The 17,666-nt window shown below is 55.2% G+C and overlaps 1 protein-coding gene across 1 annotated transcript; it reads right to left on the reverse strand.

Annotated features, from left to right (window-relative positions):
* Window positions 1-6,386: 6,386 nt before the first annotated feature.
* Window positions 6,387-10,070, reverse strand: ZFP41 (ZFP41 zinc finger protein). Its single transcript, XM_064476769.1, is given in 3 exon segments — window positions 6,387-6,978; window positions 6,981-7,033; window positions 7,035-10,070. Coding segments are annotated over 3 exon segments (591 nt in total). The 5' UTR covers window positions 7,211-10,070; the 3' UTR covers window positions 6,387-6,616.
* Between the last annotated feature and the right edge of the window lie 7,596 nt (window positions 10,071-17,666).

A 17,666-nucleotide genomic window follows, 5' to 3' on the forward strand; every position in this document is an offset into this window, starting at 1 on the left:
CCTCAGGAATGCAGTGGGCCCGGCGAGGGTGACCCAGGCTGAAGCCGGCCAGACCCGCCTGCCCCCAGCCACACTGCTGGCTCTCCCAGCTCCCACCTTCCCTCCGGGCACCCAGGACGGGCCTGGCACGGCTCACAGGAAGCCAGCATGAAGGACCACAGACGTCATGTCCCCTGGACATCCACAGGCATCCCTGAGTCCACCCATGGTCCTCTGTGGCCTTCGCCCTGACATGTGGACATGAGGTGCCCTGAGGTATTTCTGTGGTCGCTGCTGTAACAGTTTTCCTGCAACAAGAACCCATGCTCAGCAGGGAGGGGACATCCTGAGGGGCGGCGGTTCTGAAGGGCATCTCCCGGGCGGCCTCCCGTGGAGAAGGGTCTGACTTTGCTGGCAGGTGTCTGCCTGGAGCCCGCTCTCCCCCTCCGGGCTGAGGGAGAGGAGCTGAGTGCTGCCCTGTCAGGACAGCCCGGCGGGGTCAGGTGGGACGAAGGACATTCCTAGAAGTCTGCACTGTGAACTTCTAAACCTTTGAAAAGGTCTGCAACCCTCCGAAGGCTCCCTGCAGGTCCTGCCCATTTTCATCTCAGGCTTCCTGGGGCCTCTCAGGTCGAACACTTCCCTCCACCTCAGCCCACCCTGCACCGCGCACGCCGTTCCTGCAGCCCAGGCCGTGGACTGCCAGGTGTCCTTCCTTCTCACCATGGCCTTTCCCGTTCCTTCCTCCTGGGTCCGTGCCTCCCTGGGGCTCAGGAACGTGGGCGCTCTGGCAGTTCTGCGGTTCCCCTCCACGCGTAGCCATCAGGAACTCCCTGCTTTAGGGCTGATCTGCCCTCACAGCCTGAAAAGGGTGGGAAACACCTTTCGAATAAATAAAGACGTGCAATCGTTACCTGGTTCCTTTCTTGGGAAAAGCCAACCATGTGAGTAAGGAAGTGCTCTGAGCTTGGGGATATGTGGACACTGTCCTTGCTGAGGGAATGGCCACTGGGGTCTCTGGGACAGCGAGGGGGTGTGGCTCCGCCTGGGGACCCCAGGCCTGAGTGGCAACAGGACTGTGGGGAAAGTGCTTTTCTTTTTAAAAATACTTAAGAAAGTTGGCAGACACATCAAGCCCACGTAAACCCGGGGTGTCTGCGATGTGATGACATTAACAGTAGTGCATCCAACCCCGCCCACCCTCCACCCAGCTCAGCACCCAGAGGCCACCAGACGCTACGCCTGGCCGGGTGGGGGACTAGTCTTCTCTCCCTGGCTGCACGACAAACGCACCCCCAAAGGACACACGCTGTTCCACTTGCTTGGCTCGCACGTGACGGTGATTAAATCATACTGCGTGTCTCCCCGTCTCTGCTCAGGGCTGCGTCCAAGGCCCGCAGATGTCCCTGTGTGTTTCCCCGCGTCGCCGCTGTGCACATGGGCTGTGATGATCACTGTCCGCATCTCTTCAGGCACATGTACAAAGATCCCCTAAGGTGTATTCATAAGTGACGTTTCTGGGTTAATAGGGTAAGCGCATCTTCAACTTGCCGGAAAAGGCCGTTTCTGTTGCTAAAATAGATGCTAGCTTTTAAAGGCTGCATTTGTTAATGGTTTATTAAATTCAATTGACTTTTTTTCCTTGTGGTGAAACATACATAGTATTTGTTTTAACTGTCTGTAGGTGAGTCATTCAGTGGCATTACATGTTTACATGCTGTTTCCATCACCACCACCTACACCCAAAACCCTTCACCCTAACAGCCGCTCCATTCCCATCAACGCGCCAACGCCCTCTCTGCCACCCGCCCTCTGCCACCCAGGTAACTGCTAGGCCCTGTGATGCATGGGCCTGCTCTAGGAACCTCGTCCAGGTGGACTCATAGTGTCTGACCTCTGTGTCTGGCTTCTTTCACTAAGTATCATGTTTCCAAGGCTCATCCGTGCTGCAGCGTGTTGGGACTCAGTTCTTTTTGTGGCCGCACAGTATTTCACTGTGTGGAGGTGCCACAGTTTATCTGTTCGTCTGCGGATGGTCGCTTCAGCCATCTCCACCAATGGCTACTGAGAATTATGCTGCTGGGAACATTCCTGTAAAGGCATCTGTTTGAGTCCTGGCTTTCAATTCTTCTGGATACACACCTCGGTGACTTCTGTATGTTGATCTACATGACAACTTTGCTAAGTAATTTCATAATGTCAATAGTTTGTGATTATTTTCAGATTTCTACACAGACAACAGTGTCCTCTGCTAATGGTGACGATGAAGGTTTCCATTCTGATCCTACTTGTGTGTTTTATTCCTCGTGTCACTGCACTGGCCAGACTCCCAGCACTGAGCAGAACCAGCGATGGGGGACACTCCAGCGCTGCTCTTGTTTCCACAGGGAATGCTGTTTACCATTCAACTTTAAAGTATAATTTGCTATAGGTTTTGGTAGATATTCTGTATCACGCTTACAAATTCTATTATGTTCCTTATTTATCAAGAGGTGTGAATCATGAGTGGATGGTGAATTTTAGCATACTTCTTTGCAGCTGCTGAGATGGTAACATGGCACCTCCTCCTCCACAGATGTGTCACTGTTAGGAATCACATCCATCTGGAGCTGAACCTGCCTTCCTGGGATAAACCTTGTCTGTCATGCTCTGCCATCTTCTAACTGTCTCTGGATTTGGTTGCCAGTATTTTGTTTAGAACTTCCGCCCCTACGAGCATGTGACACTAAGCTGTTGTTTTGCTTTTAAATTAAAAAAAATTATTTTATTTTTTTAGGAGGGAGGTAATTAGGTTTATTTATTTATTTTTAGAGGAGGTACTGGGTACTGGGAACCCAGGACCCTGTGCACGCTAAGCATGTGCTCTACCACTGAGCGACATCCCCCACCTCCCTGAGCTGTTGTTTTGATGTCACACTGCACTGGCCTCGTAAAACAAGGTGGGCAGTGTTTCCTCTTTTCTGTCTCTGAGTCTCCTGGGAAGGCTGCGAACCACGGATGCTGTCTGATGGTTAGAGGATTCTCGAGGCAGCTTCAGTAACTCATCTTTCTCGCGAGAACCCACATCATCTGAGCGCTCACCTCTGTTGGCTGGTGTTTGTCTCCGGTGTACCTGCCTGCCCCGCTCAGTCCGCAGCAGCTGTGCTCCTTCTCTAGTCCTGGATGCACGGAAGGTCAGGAAGGTCAGTGTTCACGGTCCTGGCAAAGAACCAACCTTTACTTTTTAAATTCTCTCAGCGGTATCCATTCCCATTCGTCGTATTAATTTCTGTAATTTATTTCCTCCCTTCTACTTCAAATTCATCCTGTTGGTCTATTTTAACTTTTAAAGCTGGATGCTTAGCTCGCTGATTCCCAGCTCTGCTGATCAGAAGGCGAGCACATACGGCTACAAGTTTCCATTTGGCTCTAGCTGCGCCCGGAGGTTCTTGCAGGATGTATTTTCACTATCATTGAGGTTTAAGTATTTTATAACTTTCACTATGTTTTTTTCCCTTTGCCTCAGGTTACTTATGTTTTCTCTTTCCTGGAACTTGAGTTTAATTTGCATAACAATAACCAAAAAAACCCCCTCATCAAAATAGATTAATCGGAAAGACGTGGCTTCCAGGTACTTGGTGGTGGCGTGGTGTCACTATGGTTAAGTCAGGAGAAATGGGAAATGAGCCCTTCTGTCGGCACCAAAACGGAGGGAGGCAAAAAAGGCCGTGAACTGATTTTAGTTTGTGTGATTTTTCTCATGTCTCTCTTTTTCTAAGGAAGTATTTTTCTGTTAGTGTTTTCCAGGTTGGTTTAATTCTCCTCAGACAGGCACTGAGGACTATCAGCCTGCACGGCCAGCTCTCGTGCCTGTGGGCAAATGTCCCCTCAGTAAGGACACTAACACATGACCAGAGCCGACACTGGCGGAACAGTCAGGGGCCAGCACAGCACTGAGGACGTCACACACAAGTCACGCATCAGGTTAAGCACCGCCAGTGCCCCCATTTCACATCCGGGGAAACCACGGCACAAGGAGGTGAGGGACAGGCCCGAGGTCCCACACGTCCAAGGCACGGGGATCAAGTTGGTAACCCCTGCTCCGAGACTGTGCTCTCTGCCACCTGCTTCCTCTCTAGAAATCGAAGATACCGGACTAGAATGTCTTTTCTTCTCACAACTGGCAAGGGCTGAAACCCACCTGCTGTCTGCGCGCTGCTGGGGCCCTCACGTGGCATAGCCTGGACAGAGGTGTTTGCCAGAATGACTGCCGCCTGTCACTCCACTTCTGGGGACCCATCCTAAAAGTGGAAGAGATATTTACTACGTTATTTACAATAACAATATAATAATTCAGTGGATCATTATGCAGCCGCAAAAATAATGCTTCCCATCAGTGATAAAAAGGGAATAAAACAACACAGAAAGTGGCAGCTCTTCTGTGGTGCATGTGATGCCCTGTAATCTATGATACACATTGTACAGCAATATTTTATATATAACAATATATACATTGTGGTATATTACAACGTAATAAATCAAAACCAAACCAAACAGAGGAGACACAGACACCCCCAGGACATGGGAGTGCCACGGCCGACGTCCATGTGTCCACACCCCTCTGCCCCAGCACATCCAGACAAACAGCAGTGCGCCCTGCTCGGAGCATCTCCCGACCCCTCCCCAGGGTTTCTTTCAGCTTCTGTACCACCTTTCCCCTGCCAACACTAGTTCTGAAGGACTTTAAGACTCACACGACTGGGGCACTCTCACAAACCCTTCATCTAGGGCAGGCCAAGTCCGGACCCCGCTTGCTTCTGGAGATAAAGCTTTACTGGCACAGAGCCGCGCTTGTCTGTGTCCGTACTGCAACAGCTGCTGCCAGTCACAGCGGAGCCGAGCCGTGACACAGACCTTACGGCTGCAGAGCCAAGGACAATTACTATCTGGCCCTTTACAGAAAGTCTGCCAAGTCTCGTTCTGGACTCAGGAATGACGGACAATTAGCCACTTGGCACTGTCCCTCTCAGTGTCCGGATGTGTACTGCCAACATTGCTTCTTTGCTCAATATCTGAGAGTAAACTGCAGACATCACGACCCTGTGGCCCTGAAGACCTTCCTTAGCAAGCATCTTCTGTGACAAGGACACTGTCTGGGGTGGCCGCAGGTCCTTAGACCCAGAGCTGACACTGATGTGCCAACCCCCCAACCCGGGACAGTCTAGATGCAAGGTCTGCCAATGTCCCGGTAGCATCCTTCACCACAGCCTCTCCCAGCCAGGATCACATGGCTTCCCCCCAAGCCAGCCCCTGGCGCCTGGTTTTGAACACTTCTGCCTCACCACGTCTCCACTTCCGGGACCGTGTAAGCAGGTGGCAGGCTGCGCCCGCCACACGTGGGGCTGGGCTGAGCTGCTGTGGGAGGAGGGCCTGCTGAGCGTGGAGCAGGGGCGTGGGCTCAGGTGTAGCTGCTGTGACGGAACAGCTCTCAGAAAGAACCAGGGTAACACTCTGTTAACCTGGAGCAACGCTCCCCCGGGAGCCCTCTCCCCCGTGGTGAGTGAGTGCCTGATGGGGGTCTGTCTCCACCCTAACTCGAGGGGGGCGGGAGCCCCAAAGACTGGGGCCGTTATCAGTTCTCTGGGTCCAAACAGCAGAAAACATAGGCATCAACGTCTTCCTAATAAAAAGCCACGTTACCTCCTGGGTGGCAGGCACCTCACCCCTCTTGTATGGTGTTCAAGTTCCAGGACAAACCGCACCAGCGCCCAGGAGAGTGAGGAGGCCCGTCCAGACGTGGACATGAGGGTGGGCAGGGCAGACCTGGGGCCAGGCGTAGGGACACGGAACTAAGCCAGACGGAGAGCTGGCCCCACAGACGGGCCACTGTCTCGTGTCTGCAGGGCTGTGTGGCAGGTGAAGGCCAGATGGAAGCCGCTGTCAGTGTCCCGTGGGCCCCCACATGGCCAGGGCAGGACTCTCCTGCGGTGACAGCATTCAGTGTCCTGAGGGGCTGCTCATCTGGACAGGGGTTGGGAGGACACAAAGGGGGTTCAGTTCCGGGTTGGGGGCTGAGTTCAAGGAATGGTGTTCCAGCCGGGGAGAGAATCCAGAGGACAAATGGCAGCACCATCACCACAGCTGGCCGGTGGGGACAGCGGGGCCCTGGTGCTCACGTGGAAGCACTGCCCCCCGGCCCAGGGCCACAGGCCTTCTGCCAGGCTGCGTGGGGTTGGACTCAGGACCCAGGGGGCCAAAGTCTGCAGACCAAAGTCTTCAAAGGAGCAGGTGGGAGAGCTGAAGCCAGAGTGGACACTGCAGGCAGAGGCACAGCTGGAGGTGCTGGGCGGCCGCAGGTGTCCGGGCCTCCCCTGCCAGGCTGCGCTCAGGAACGCAGCTGCCCTCTGGCAGCAGTCTGCATGCTTGCCTCCCTGGTCCCACCGCTGCAAGGAGCTTCCTGGTTATCGTGGCGTCTCGACCCAGAGATTCTCTGGAGCAGAGGGGTCTCTGGCCACACTTGGGAGCTCGCTTGCCTAGCTGAGGGCTTTTCCTGGAGAAAGTGGGACCCCCTCGCCGGAAGGGGGAGGACCCCAGGCAGGCCAGCCAGGGAGGTTCTCGCGGGCACAGAGCTCCAGCCTGGCTGACAGCTTCCCCATGCTCAGTGCTTCCTCCAAGGACGGCGTTTCCGGTGGCGAATGAGACATGAGCTGTAGGCAAAGGTCTTCCCACACTCCTTACACTCGTATGGTTTCTCGCCAGTGTGGGTCTTCTGATGTTTTAGGAGATTTGAACGGCAGTTAAAGGCTTTGCCGCATTCACCGAACTTGAAGGGCTTTTCTCCTGTGTGAATTCTCTGGTGTTTGGTCACGTCGGAGCTGTGTCTGAACGTCTTCCCACACTGAGTGCACTGGAAGGGCTTCTCTCCGGTGTGGACTCTCTGGTGGCGAACGTGGTCGGTCTTGTGCTTAAAGATGCGCCCACACTCGCTGCATTCGTGGGGCTTCTTCCTCTGGAAGGGAGGGACAGGGGAACCCCCTCCAAGTCATCTTTAAACGAAGCATCGAAGGCCTCAAACGTGTTCCTCATCATCAGGACTCAGGCTGGGCTCTTTACTGTGCTTTTTAGCCAAAGTGGATCTCTGGTTTGGCCTTTTTTTCCCAGACATTCTCCCTTCTTTGGGAGTGGCCTTCTGCACGCCTGCTTCTTCCTGTGGGGTCTGTGTCTTCTCTTTTTTGCCTGTGGGCCTTTCCATCCTTCTTGTTCCCAGGAGAGAGGAAGGACAACTAGAAGGCAGCCAGGGCCAAGGAGGATGGCCGGCAGCAAAATGCTCCAGCCTTATGAACTTCTTTGTAACTCTGCTTCTTCAGAAAGGTCTTGCCTTAGACACAACTCTTCATTTTTCCGACCTTGCAACTGCAGCCCTGAAACAGAAAATCTGCACCAGACAGAAGAATGTAACCAATACTGAGGCTGGAGAGGAACAAGACCATGAGTGTTAGATTAAACAAGTGTTCAGGAAAGAAAAAAAAAAAGAATGTCCGTGCAGAACACAGCCATGAGCTCTCTAAGCACTGAGCCAGAGGGAAAGACAGATGGATGGATGGGCAGAGGAAGGGGAAAGGAGGTGCGGGAACTCGCCCCTTCCCTTCCCTGCTCGTGTACCCCACCTGGACATCGAATGAACCTCAGAGTGGACTCGAGCACTGGATTTCCCTGAACCCCCGCTGCACCACTCTTCCCAGGTTTCCTTGTCTCAGGAAATGGCATCATCGTTTACTCTGCTGTTAACCAAAGAATTCTTCTTCCTCTGACAGGGGGCAGTGTCTTCGCACCTGCGTCCAGTAGGCTCTGGCGCGTTCCATGGACCAGCGCCTGCTGTGTGATCCCTAAGCTGGAGTTTTCCGTGTTCTTTACTCGCTCGTTCTCCACTTCCTGTATTTGGGACCAGACAATGGGCTTTTGAGGCTACAGGCCCTCATGGAAGGTACCGTCCATCACCCGGAGCCCAGACTCTGAGCTGGAGGAACTCGGGGCGCCCACTATCCCACCTTCGCTGCCATCCTCCATGCAGCAGCCCTACCATGTCCCTGCCCAAGTCCCCAGTGGCTCTTCCACACTTAGAAGCCCCACACGCTGCTGCCCCTGCACCTCCTGGCCCTGGCCCATCACTCAGCACCCTCCTCCCCAATCTAGCCATCTTCAGGTTCACCACCCATTTCCAGTCTTCCTGTCTCAGCATCTGGCTGCTCCCAGAAACAGGCCCCTGGAGCAGGTGTCCCTGGTGCTGGCTCCCCACACATCCAGAACTCTGCTCCCAGGGTTCTTCTCCGAGAGGCCTCCCTGACCCCAGTCCCTGTTCCCTTACCCAGCTCTAGTCTTCCGCGTGGCAGTTAACTGAAGCTGATTCATCCACTGAAGGCCAAAGCCCCAGGTAACCATCAACTGGGATCTTGCCTCAACTGTCTAAAAAGTGTGATATTCTCTGTCCCTAATCCCAGAGAAAGCATTCCAGTTTTTTTTGGTTACTTTTTTTCCTTAATTGAATTAGCTACAATGTGTCAGTTTCTGGTGCACAGTGCAACATCCCGGTCATAAATGTATTCCAGTGTCACCACCAACCCGAACAGGCATCAGCTGTGCTTGCAGGAGCATCGCCAGCATGGCTCATGTCTCATCTATTAAGAACCCTCATCTGCTTCTTTTTTAAAATTACTTCTTAGCTTCCTTGATCTGCCTCTTCTGTCAGTGCTAACTAGTGGAATTCCAGGATGAAGCTTTGACAAACTTCAGGCTTTTTAATTGCTCGCAAAAGAAAGCTCCATCAGATGAAGAAAGAGCACTTTCCTCTCAGACTGTGTTCTGAGTCCTCAAATTATCCTTGAGAAGACTTCTCATGGCCTGTGTTGGTTACTGAGTCCACCAGGATGTCCATATCCTGACAGGCTGTCTCACCCCCAAATGTGGTGCTCTACACGATAATGTTCCAAATGACATGTGTTTTGAGGTCTAAATCCTTCCAGTTCTCTTTAGGTCAAAGGGGGTACTTTTTGTCCATTCTCCCATGCAGAGAGGCAACACAAAAAATGACTGTTCTGGTTTCCCATCTTGACAAGAGTTTGAGAGTCTGGTTTCTTCTAAATGAAAGTGTTCAGATGCACCCGATTTGGATTCAGGCCAGCATCACTCTCTGAAGGCTCTACTGGAGGTAGCTTCTGGGAGGAGGCTGCTCTCACCATCAGGTGGGAGCCAGAACTGAGGATGATGGAAGGCCATAGGGGCCGAGGGAAGCATGCAGAAATAAGGCGGCCACTCTCATAGGAAGAACAAGGGCAGAGGATCAGAGTCTCAGCCAGGCTGGAGTTTGAGCTGGGGTCTAGTTTTAGTAGTAAACCAAGAACCAAAAGGAAAAAGTGTCATCAACCCTCTAGCCTGTGGCTCCCCAGGGGAGATGTACTCATCTTGGCTCTGTGCTGACCCACTTGATGGAGGGGAGTGGTTCTTGAATCCACTGAGGTGGACACCTGCCGGCTGTGCTCCAAGCACTGTTCCCCCTACCAGGTCTCCGGTCACTCTATGTGTGGCTTGTCACTGATGTGGCAGTCTCCCAACGAGGTGAGGGTTCTTCAGGGCAAGGATCATGCCTTTTTCATCCTTGAATCCCTAGTTACTGGGCTGAAGCCTGCACGTGCTGGTGCTCAGGCAACATTCCATATAATCGTCTTGTCTGCCCAACTCAAGCTGGGAGGTGCTTAATGGCAGAGATTAGACATTCTCACTTCTCTAAGTCCCATGCACACCAAGGAATAAAATAATTATTAAAAACGGAGTAGACCGCAGGTCATAGTCTTGGGCCTCTCCTTACTCAGGCCTGTAGACCTGGTGACTGCTACAGCCACACAGAAACTCAACCCGCCTTTCCAGACGGGGCCCTGGCCCAAAGGCCGGGGTGTTGGCACCTGCTGTGTGGCTTCAGTAGCCACTCTCTGGGCCAGGCCTCCTGTAACATGAAGCCATGGGTACCCACCGGCAGCAGGACTCCCTGGAAATCTGTTTCCCTCAGAAGCCTGGGTCTCAGGGAGAGACTGGATTACTAATAGGTTTGAGATCCGAGGGCAAACACGCACCCAAGCGGACTGCGGGCGCCGGGCCTGCCAGCGTCCCCGCAGTGGTGTCGAAGCCGAGAGAGGGGCCCTGAGAGCGCCCGCCAACGACAGAGCCTCGCCAGCCGCGCGTGCAGGGCCCGGGGACTCCTTCACCTCGATCCGCACAGAACTGTCCTCGCGCGCCTCGCCCTCCTCCCCGCGGCGCCCGGGAGCCGAGCCCGCTGTCCTGGGCAGGGGCCCCACGAGACCCCAGAGAGACCCAGTCAGTCCCTGCCTGGAGGGCAGGGTCTCCGGGCTGGAAAGGACGCCCCCTCGCTGGGCCCCTCCGCACCTCCTCCTTACAGAGCTGACCCTCCCGGCACTGCCCAGTGAAGAAGCCGGGCGTACGCGCCCGCCGAAGAGCCCGCCCCCGGGCCCGCCCTCGGGCCCGCCCTTTCCGGTGCCGCTCTAGGAGGCGAGGCGCCCCCACCCCCGCTCCGCCCCTCGGCTGGTTTTCCCTCTTCTCGCCGGCTTCCGGTGCCCGCAGGGAGAGCCCGCCCCCAGGCCCGCCCTTTCCGGTGCCGCTCTAGGAGGCGAGGGCCCAGGCTCGGCGTTGCGCCGCGGACTCCGCCCCCCAGCCATCTCCTCCCACTCCGCTCAGGTCCCACATGGCCTCTCGCCCACGCGCCCCCGCCGCTCATCCGAGGCCCACTAACTCCCTCCGGACCCCTCCCTCACTCATGCCCTTCCCTCCAGCCACCTGTTTGACTTCTTTGGAAACAGCAGGCGCTGTCTTGCCGCTCCCTCTGCCTGGGATACCTGTCTGCAGCTGTCTGCTTGGCGCAAGCCCACCTCCTGCCTGCGGAGAGCTCACCCCCTAGTGGGCCCCCCGCCCGACAGCTGACCGCCCTGTGTGTGTTAGTCTCCTGGTTACCGCAAACAGCAGCTTAAAACAACAGCTATTTGTTATATCACGGTTCTTGCGGGACAGAAATCTAGGAGACGCTTGGCTGGACCTCTGTTCAGTCCAGCAAGGCTGCAGTCATGTTGTCGGCAGTTCCTTGTTCTCAGTTGGGGGCGAAACTGCTTCCACACTTACGTGGTTGTTGGCAGGATTCGTTTCCTGGTGGCTGTGAGATTTCTTCTGTGCTGTTGGCAGCCTGACCTTAGGTGTTAACTTAGGGAACCGCCCACCATTCCCTGCCACATGGCCCTCTCCATGGGCAGTTCGCAGCAGGCTGCTTGCTCCTTCAGGGCTGGCAGAGAGCCTTTCTCCCCAGGCTGCTCAGATGGAGTTTTATGTAACCGAACAATGAGAGCGACCTCCTGGCACCTCTGCCGCATTTTGATAGGAGCTCGTGGGTGCTGCCTGTGCTATTGGGGATAACACCACAGCATTCTGCCTCGTCTCCACCCCCCCAGCCCCCATCCTTCCCTACCATTTTTCATAGCAATTTCCACTTTCTATTATACTATGTAATTAACTAACTGTTTTTTATGTTTATCTTCCCCTCCCACGCCAGAGGATCAAGTCTTTGGGGGCACGTGACCTCACTTTTTCTGTTCACTGATGTGTCCTTCCAGTTGCCTGGCATGTGGTGCACCCTCATCATGTGCTGTGTGATGAATGGGCATATGGATGGTTATCTTACCCACTCCGGGGGCCGTGATACCGCCTGGATAGTGCCTTCCCCCACATATCGCAGATTCCAGCCCTTGGTGTCCCGCTGTCTCCTGGACTTCACCCTCACACAAGCTTCAGGGACCTCGATCTCAATATAGTCTAGACCAAACTCAGCTCTGCTCCCTCTTTGCTGCTACTGTCAACTTCAATAATATAATAATAGTCAGGTATTTTACCAGCAAAAGCGAGTTTATTCAGGAATAGCCAGATGACTTGCAATTCAGGAAATGCAAACTATGGTGGGCCATCGGTAAACCCAGAAAAGAAGGAAGAGGAATTGCTTTCATAGGAGAAAGGGGGGATTTGGGAGGAGTTGGTCCCATGGATGGTGGGCGAGAGAACTCCGTCTACCAGCTGAAGAGGTCCTCCTACCTCCACCTTCTAGGGGCTTGCGGGCCTCCCTCTTCGGCCTCTTCCCCTTCCATGAGACCCTAGCAAGGAGTGTGCATCTGCACAGCCTGGGCTTCAGGCCCCCATGTCCTACACATGTACACACACACACACACACACACACACACTCTCTCTCTCTCTCTCTCTCACAAGTATGTGATCTGATTCATTCCAGGGATTGGACCCCATGAGATTGTGGGGCCCCGAGAGTGGCTGTTTTCTGCCTGTCTTATGCTGGAGCTCCACCAGGCGGATCATCTCAGGCTGTGGGAGGGCTGAGCTGGGTCTGGATGCCAACTTCACACCCACGGCTCGTGTCGGGGATGAGCACCTGCACCCTCACAGTCTCAGTTTTTTTCACCTATACACTGGGGAGAGGAGCTCGACCTCAGGGTCTCTCCATGAGACCCAGGGAGACCCCGTGGGAAGCGCCAGCGGTTGCGGGGCAACGCAGGTGCTGATGGACGCTGGTCTGTTTCACCCTCGCTTGGCAGGACTGCTGTTTCCTTACTTAATTCCATCCCTCTGTGTCATTTGTTCCCAAACCTGCTCTTCAGAATCATCTCAGAATTCTTTTTTTAAATTTAATTTAATTTTTAAATTTTTTTGAGGGGAGAAGTATTAGGTCTACTTGTTTATTTATTTTCAGAGTGTTGCAGAAAAATGTATTACAGCTCAGTGTTACAGCTCAGTTGTGACATCAACCTGGATCCAGGCGGGAGACCAAGCAGCACTCGGAGAGTTGGAGAACTCAGGCGTATGATGCCAGCGGGTCCAGAGGAGTTAACACTCCAATCTCTGGACCCCATCTATAGGTTTACACAGGCTTTTAAAGGCTGCCAGTTTATACTTTGCAACATCATATGCAAATAAAATATAACAAAAGTTGACTAACTAGGAACAAGCTTTGTAGAAATGGACCAATCAGGTGGGAGAGAAATAACCAATTAAGAGTGAGCTTCATGCAAATAAAGTACTACAAATGGACCAATCAGAAGTTAGGGAAATGGACCAATCAGGAGTGAACTCAATAGAATTTTAGGGGTAAGTTCCACTTTCCTAGAAGTAAGCAGTTTCAGAGGCAAAAAGTGAGATAAAGCCTCTGGGCCAGGGAACTGGATGGTGCTGGCAGGAGAGTAGTGGCCCTGCCTGGGGGTCCTGCCGGTCTTTTTATGGGGCTTCCCACCTCAAGAGGAGGTACTGGGAATTGAACCCAGGACCTTGTGTATGCTAAGCACGTGCTCTACCACTTTAGCAACACCCTCCCCCATCTCAGAATTCTTAAACAGAAGAGCCCTGTTTTGTCCGGTGCTGTCCAAGAGCTGGTGAAACAGAATGCCATGGGGTTGGAACCCCTCATAGTCCAGTGATTCTGACCGTCAGTCAGATTTGAGCAGCCCCTGAAGGCAAGATCCCCTCGGACCAGTGATAGTCAGCCCGGGCTGCTCTTTTGGAACACCTAAGAGCTTAAAGAAAGTGCCACTGGGACCCCTCCCAGGAGTGCTGATTTGATGGTGGAGGCAGGGAGCCTGGCACCCATTATTGGTATTTTTTAAAAGCTCTCCTAGATGATTCTCACAGGTGGCCGGGGTCCGGAACCGCTGTTCTTGAGAGCGGGTGCAGGACTACGCACACAAGAGGAGGCACACAGGAGTCGGGACAGCAGTTTAGTCATTCTTTCAAGAATCACTGATTCCTGCCCTGTGGGCACGTTCCTCGATTGTGTGTCACACAAATTTACTTAGAAAAACGAATGTTGCCCCTCAGGCTTACAACTGATGACGAGAGGTGGGTGTAAGTACACTCGTTCTCCAATTGCATAGCCTTTCCCGTGTTCATCCGCTTGCAGATTTACTAGGAGAGAAATCTTTAGGCGTCCCCTGAGCCGGGCAGGGTGGGTGAGGGAAGCCGCACTGCAGCCGACATTGCTGTGGTCCTTCAGGTCCAACTGGGGCTGAGGCTGTGTTCTGCCTGTGTGGCTTCTTTTTCCTTGTGGCTGGAGGGTAACACCCAGCCTGGAGCTTCATTTCCTGTAGCCACTGCGTTCTTGCTGGAGAATTGTTCTGAGGTTGGAGCTTCATGGGACAGCTTGTCTCCAGGACGCAGCCTCAGCTGGGCTGTCCCGCGCGCTCATACCTCTACCCAGTACCAAGTACCCAGTTTCTTTCTGGGAGGATTATGAGGTTGAGTAAGGGGCACCAGTCATAGCCCCTGCCCACCAATGCTCTAAGGCCGGGAGCCGACAGCTACCCTGGTCCCATGGGTGAAGGGAGCTTTGCTCAGGTGAGCATCCTTGACACTGAAACGCCTTTCTGTGTCCCTGAGCGGCCTCCACCCTTTCACCCGCTCTCAGGTGGGAGCCCTTGATGTGTTCAGGCCTGAGGTCTTCCAGTGACATAGCCTCCCTTCCGAAGCGTTCCTGGTCAGACTGGGTGCTGAGGAATTGGTGGCCTCGCTCACTGACCTGTCCCCACATTCACTGGCTTCTGCAAATCCCGGTGGCCACTGAAGGGTGCCACTCGGCCTTTCTGGGAATCTCTGTCCTCAGGAATGTCCTGCTTTGGGGATCACTTCCTCATCCTCACCCAGTCTTTGTAGCCGAGAACAAGGACAGGAAATGGGACCAGGGCCATCTGCTTCCTGCGTTGGGAGAAAGGAAGTCCCAGGGAAACACTGACGAATGGAGCCTGGGGTGGGGAGGTGATCAGGGGGGTTCATGGGCTGAAGTGGGACCCCCACAGCCCCTCACCCAGCCAGCAGGCCGTGGGGGCCCAGGAGAGAAGGGGACACAGCATTCTCCCTGAGTTTACTGCCAGTGCCAGGGCTGGGTGGGGACACAGGGCCTGAGGTAGCCCCGGGGGGTGGTTTCCTGGTGGGGTTGATGTGGCAGCCGGGGACAGGGTCCCTCAACCCGATGGGCTGGTTTGTCCCCTTCCCACTGGGGCTGGTGGTGGGGGAGGGGGCAGAGGGACATTGAAGGGAGCAGGGCATGTGGGGCCACCAGTGCTGGGAAGAGAGACAGAGGCCTGCCTCCAAAGACCAAGTGCAGGGGCCCAGGGACACCCCACCGGGACAGCTCCAGGGGTCAGAACAAGAACCATCGCTCTCAGCATCGGCAGAGCACCAGTGACTGGCACCCAGCACCCAGCACCCAGCCAGCCTCTGCAGGCTCCTAGGAGATGGGCTCTCTGTTTCTCCAGTTTCCTGGGAGAGAGAATGGAACACAGAGAGGCTAAGGGCTTCCCCAGATCCCTCAGCCAGGAGGGGGCCACTTCAAACTGGAGGCCTACTGGGCATCTCAGCCCGGGTGATTTTTCAGGTCCCTTTCTAGTCTCTGGGTCCCCACGTCATACTGGAAGGTCCAGGGGCCTCAACAGCATTGGAGCCGCAGGGCAGAGTGCTGACCGCGGGCCACCAGGCTCCAGCAGTTTCCAGCATCAGACCCTCGAGGAGTGCCCTCTGAGGGGCAGGCACCTCTCACAAGTGCTGTGCCAATCTGAAGCCCATCTCCAGACTCCTGCGGAGGATGGCACATTCACTACTTTGATGATGGAAAGTTGGGCCAGGCTCCGTCACTCACGAATGCCACAGTGTCCCCGAGGTGAAGGCCGCGTGCAGGGCTGGGGCAGGGACGAGCGGGGAGTGTTGGGGTGAGGGGCTGCCGCAGACCTCCGTGTTGGGGGCGGGGACTCTCAGTGGGGGTGTACGTGGGACCTGATGCAGTGGCAGTACAATCTCACTGGTGGGAGGTGAGCTTAAGCCAAGTCACCACAGAAACCATGCCCTCTGCGGGGCAGGGACAGCCGGGAGGGGTGGGGGCCATCTCAGGTGGGCAGAGGTCTGTCTCCGCTTACAGGAAGGTCTGCATGCAGGATCTGGTGCTCTGAGCTTGGCAGCCGCTGCCACAGAACTTGGGGGGGACACAGGCACCCTGTCAAACAGGTGGGCAGAGTTTTGAGGAGGCCAGCAGGAGCAGGTGCTCATGAGGGCCACAGGCAGGGCCCGGCGCTGGTGAGCTCCACGTGCTCCAGCCCTCCCACTTCTGCCTGCAAAGCCCCCCAGGGCCAGGCCCTCTCCGCCAGGCCCCTGCCCCTCCTCCTGAATCCTGGCAAATACCTCCTTTACACTCAGTTCAGGGCTGCTGCCCACCTCTGTGCCCCACAGAGCAAGCCCTGTCTCAGCCCATCGTGATGGCTGAATCGTGTCCCCCAGATTCGTAGGCTGAAGTCCTAACCACAGGAGCTCAGAAGGGGACCATGTTTGGAGGTGGGGTCTTTAAAGAGGTGATTAAGGGACGTTAGGGTGGCCCCAATCAGTCTGATTTGTGCCCTTATACAAGGAGGAGATGAGGACACAGACACACACTGAGGGACGACCACCTGAGGACATGGGGAGGAGATGGCTGTCCGCTCACCCGGGAGAGAGGCCTCAGGAGCAACCAGCCCTGCCCCCACATGGGGCTCGGACTTCCGGCCTCTGGACTGGGAGAAGCTGCATTCCTGTCGTTTAACCCCGCAGGCTGTGGGGCTTGGGCACTTCTCAGCTGGATGGAGTTGGGCACCAGCGGACATCAGGGCCTTTTGGGGGAGGAATGCGGATTTTAGTGGTCCCCAGGCAGAGACTGATCAAGGCCCTGAGGGTGGATACTTCGGAGAAGCAAGGTTTGAGGAGGGGCACGAGGCAGTGGGTGCTTTCCAACAGGCTTCTGAGCCCCTGGCTTGAATGTCGGAGTGAGAGAGCCTGAGGTTCTGTGGGGGCAGGGGCCCACGGCTGCACCAGGACCACTGTGCTTCCTGGGAGCTGCTGGGATGCCGGCTGGGAGGGAGCGAGACTCTGCCAGGGTGCGGTGCGGTGTGTTGTGGCCTGCAGCCCATCTCAGAGCTTTCTGGAGAAGAGATGACGAGGAACAGAGGCAGGGATGCGGGCTCCAGGAGGGCGGGTTTCTGATCTGCCCCTCCTGGTGGTTCACAGAGGGCACAGTAAGTCCAGTGGGTAAGAGCCCGCTAGGGAGAAGCCCGGTTCCCCAGACGCCCGTTTCCAAGGCAGCCCTCCGAGGGTGAGTGCTGGCTGACTTTTGCCGCCGCTGGTCCCCAGGAGGGGAGTGATGATGCACCTGGTGGCCCTGGGGAGAGTCTGTTCTCCTCCACCTCCCTCACTGTGTCCCTGCCCTGGCCTGGGCTCCACACCCTTACTTTTCTTGTCTGTGGGGATGTCGGATCCCACGAGTCTCTGTGCCTGTGTCCTCAGCTGCTCAGAGCTCGGGGGGAGGGAAGTGGGCTTAGAATTTGTCCCACGAGTTGGGGTCAGGTACCACAGTTGGCTCCGTGACAGCAGTGGTCAGCAGACGAGACCAGGCAGAGGAAAGGGCTGTGTGTGTGCGTGCCTCCCTCGAGAATGTTCATGGCCCAGGCAGCTCGGTGGCCTCAGGCTGAGGGTCACTGGAGAGTCCTGGACACAGGCCGGCCATGCCCACAGCAGCAGCATGGGGGAGGCTGGCCACCATAGATGGTCTGTCTTTCTCTCCTTCCTTCACTGGCTGATCATATATTCAA

The sequence above is a fragment of the Camelus dromedarius genome, chromosome 20, assembly GCF_036321535.1.
Source record: "Camelus dromedarius isolate mCamDro1 chromosome 20, mCamDro1.pat, whole genome shotgun sequence".
Taxonomy (NCBI): Eukaryota; Metazoa; Chordata; class Mammalia; order Artiodactyla; family Camelidae; genus Camelus; species Camelus dromedarius.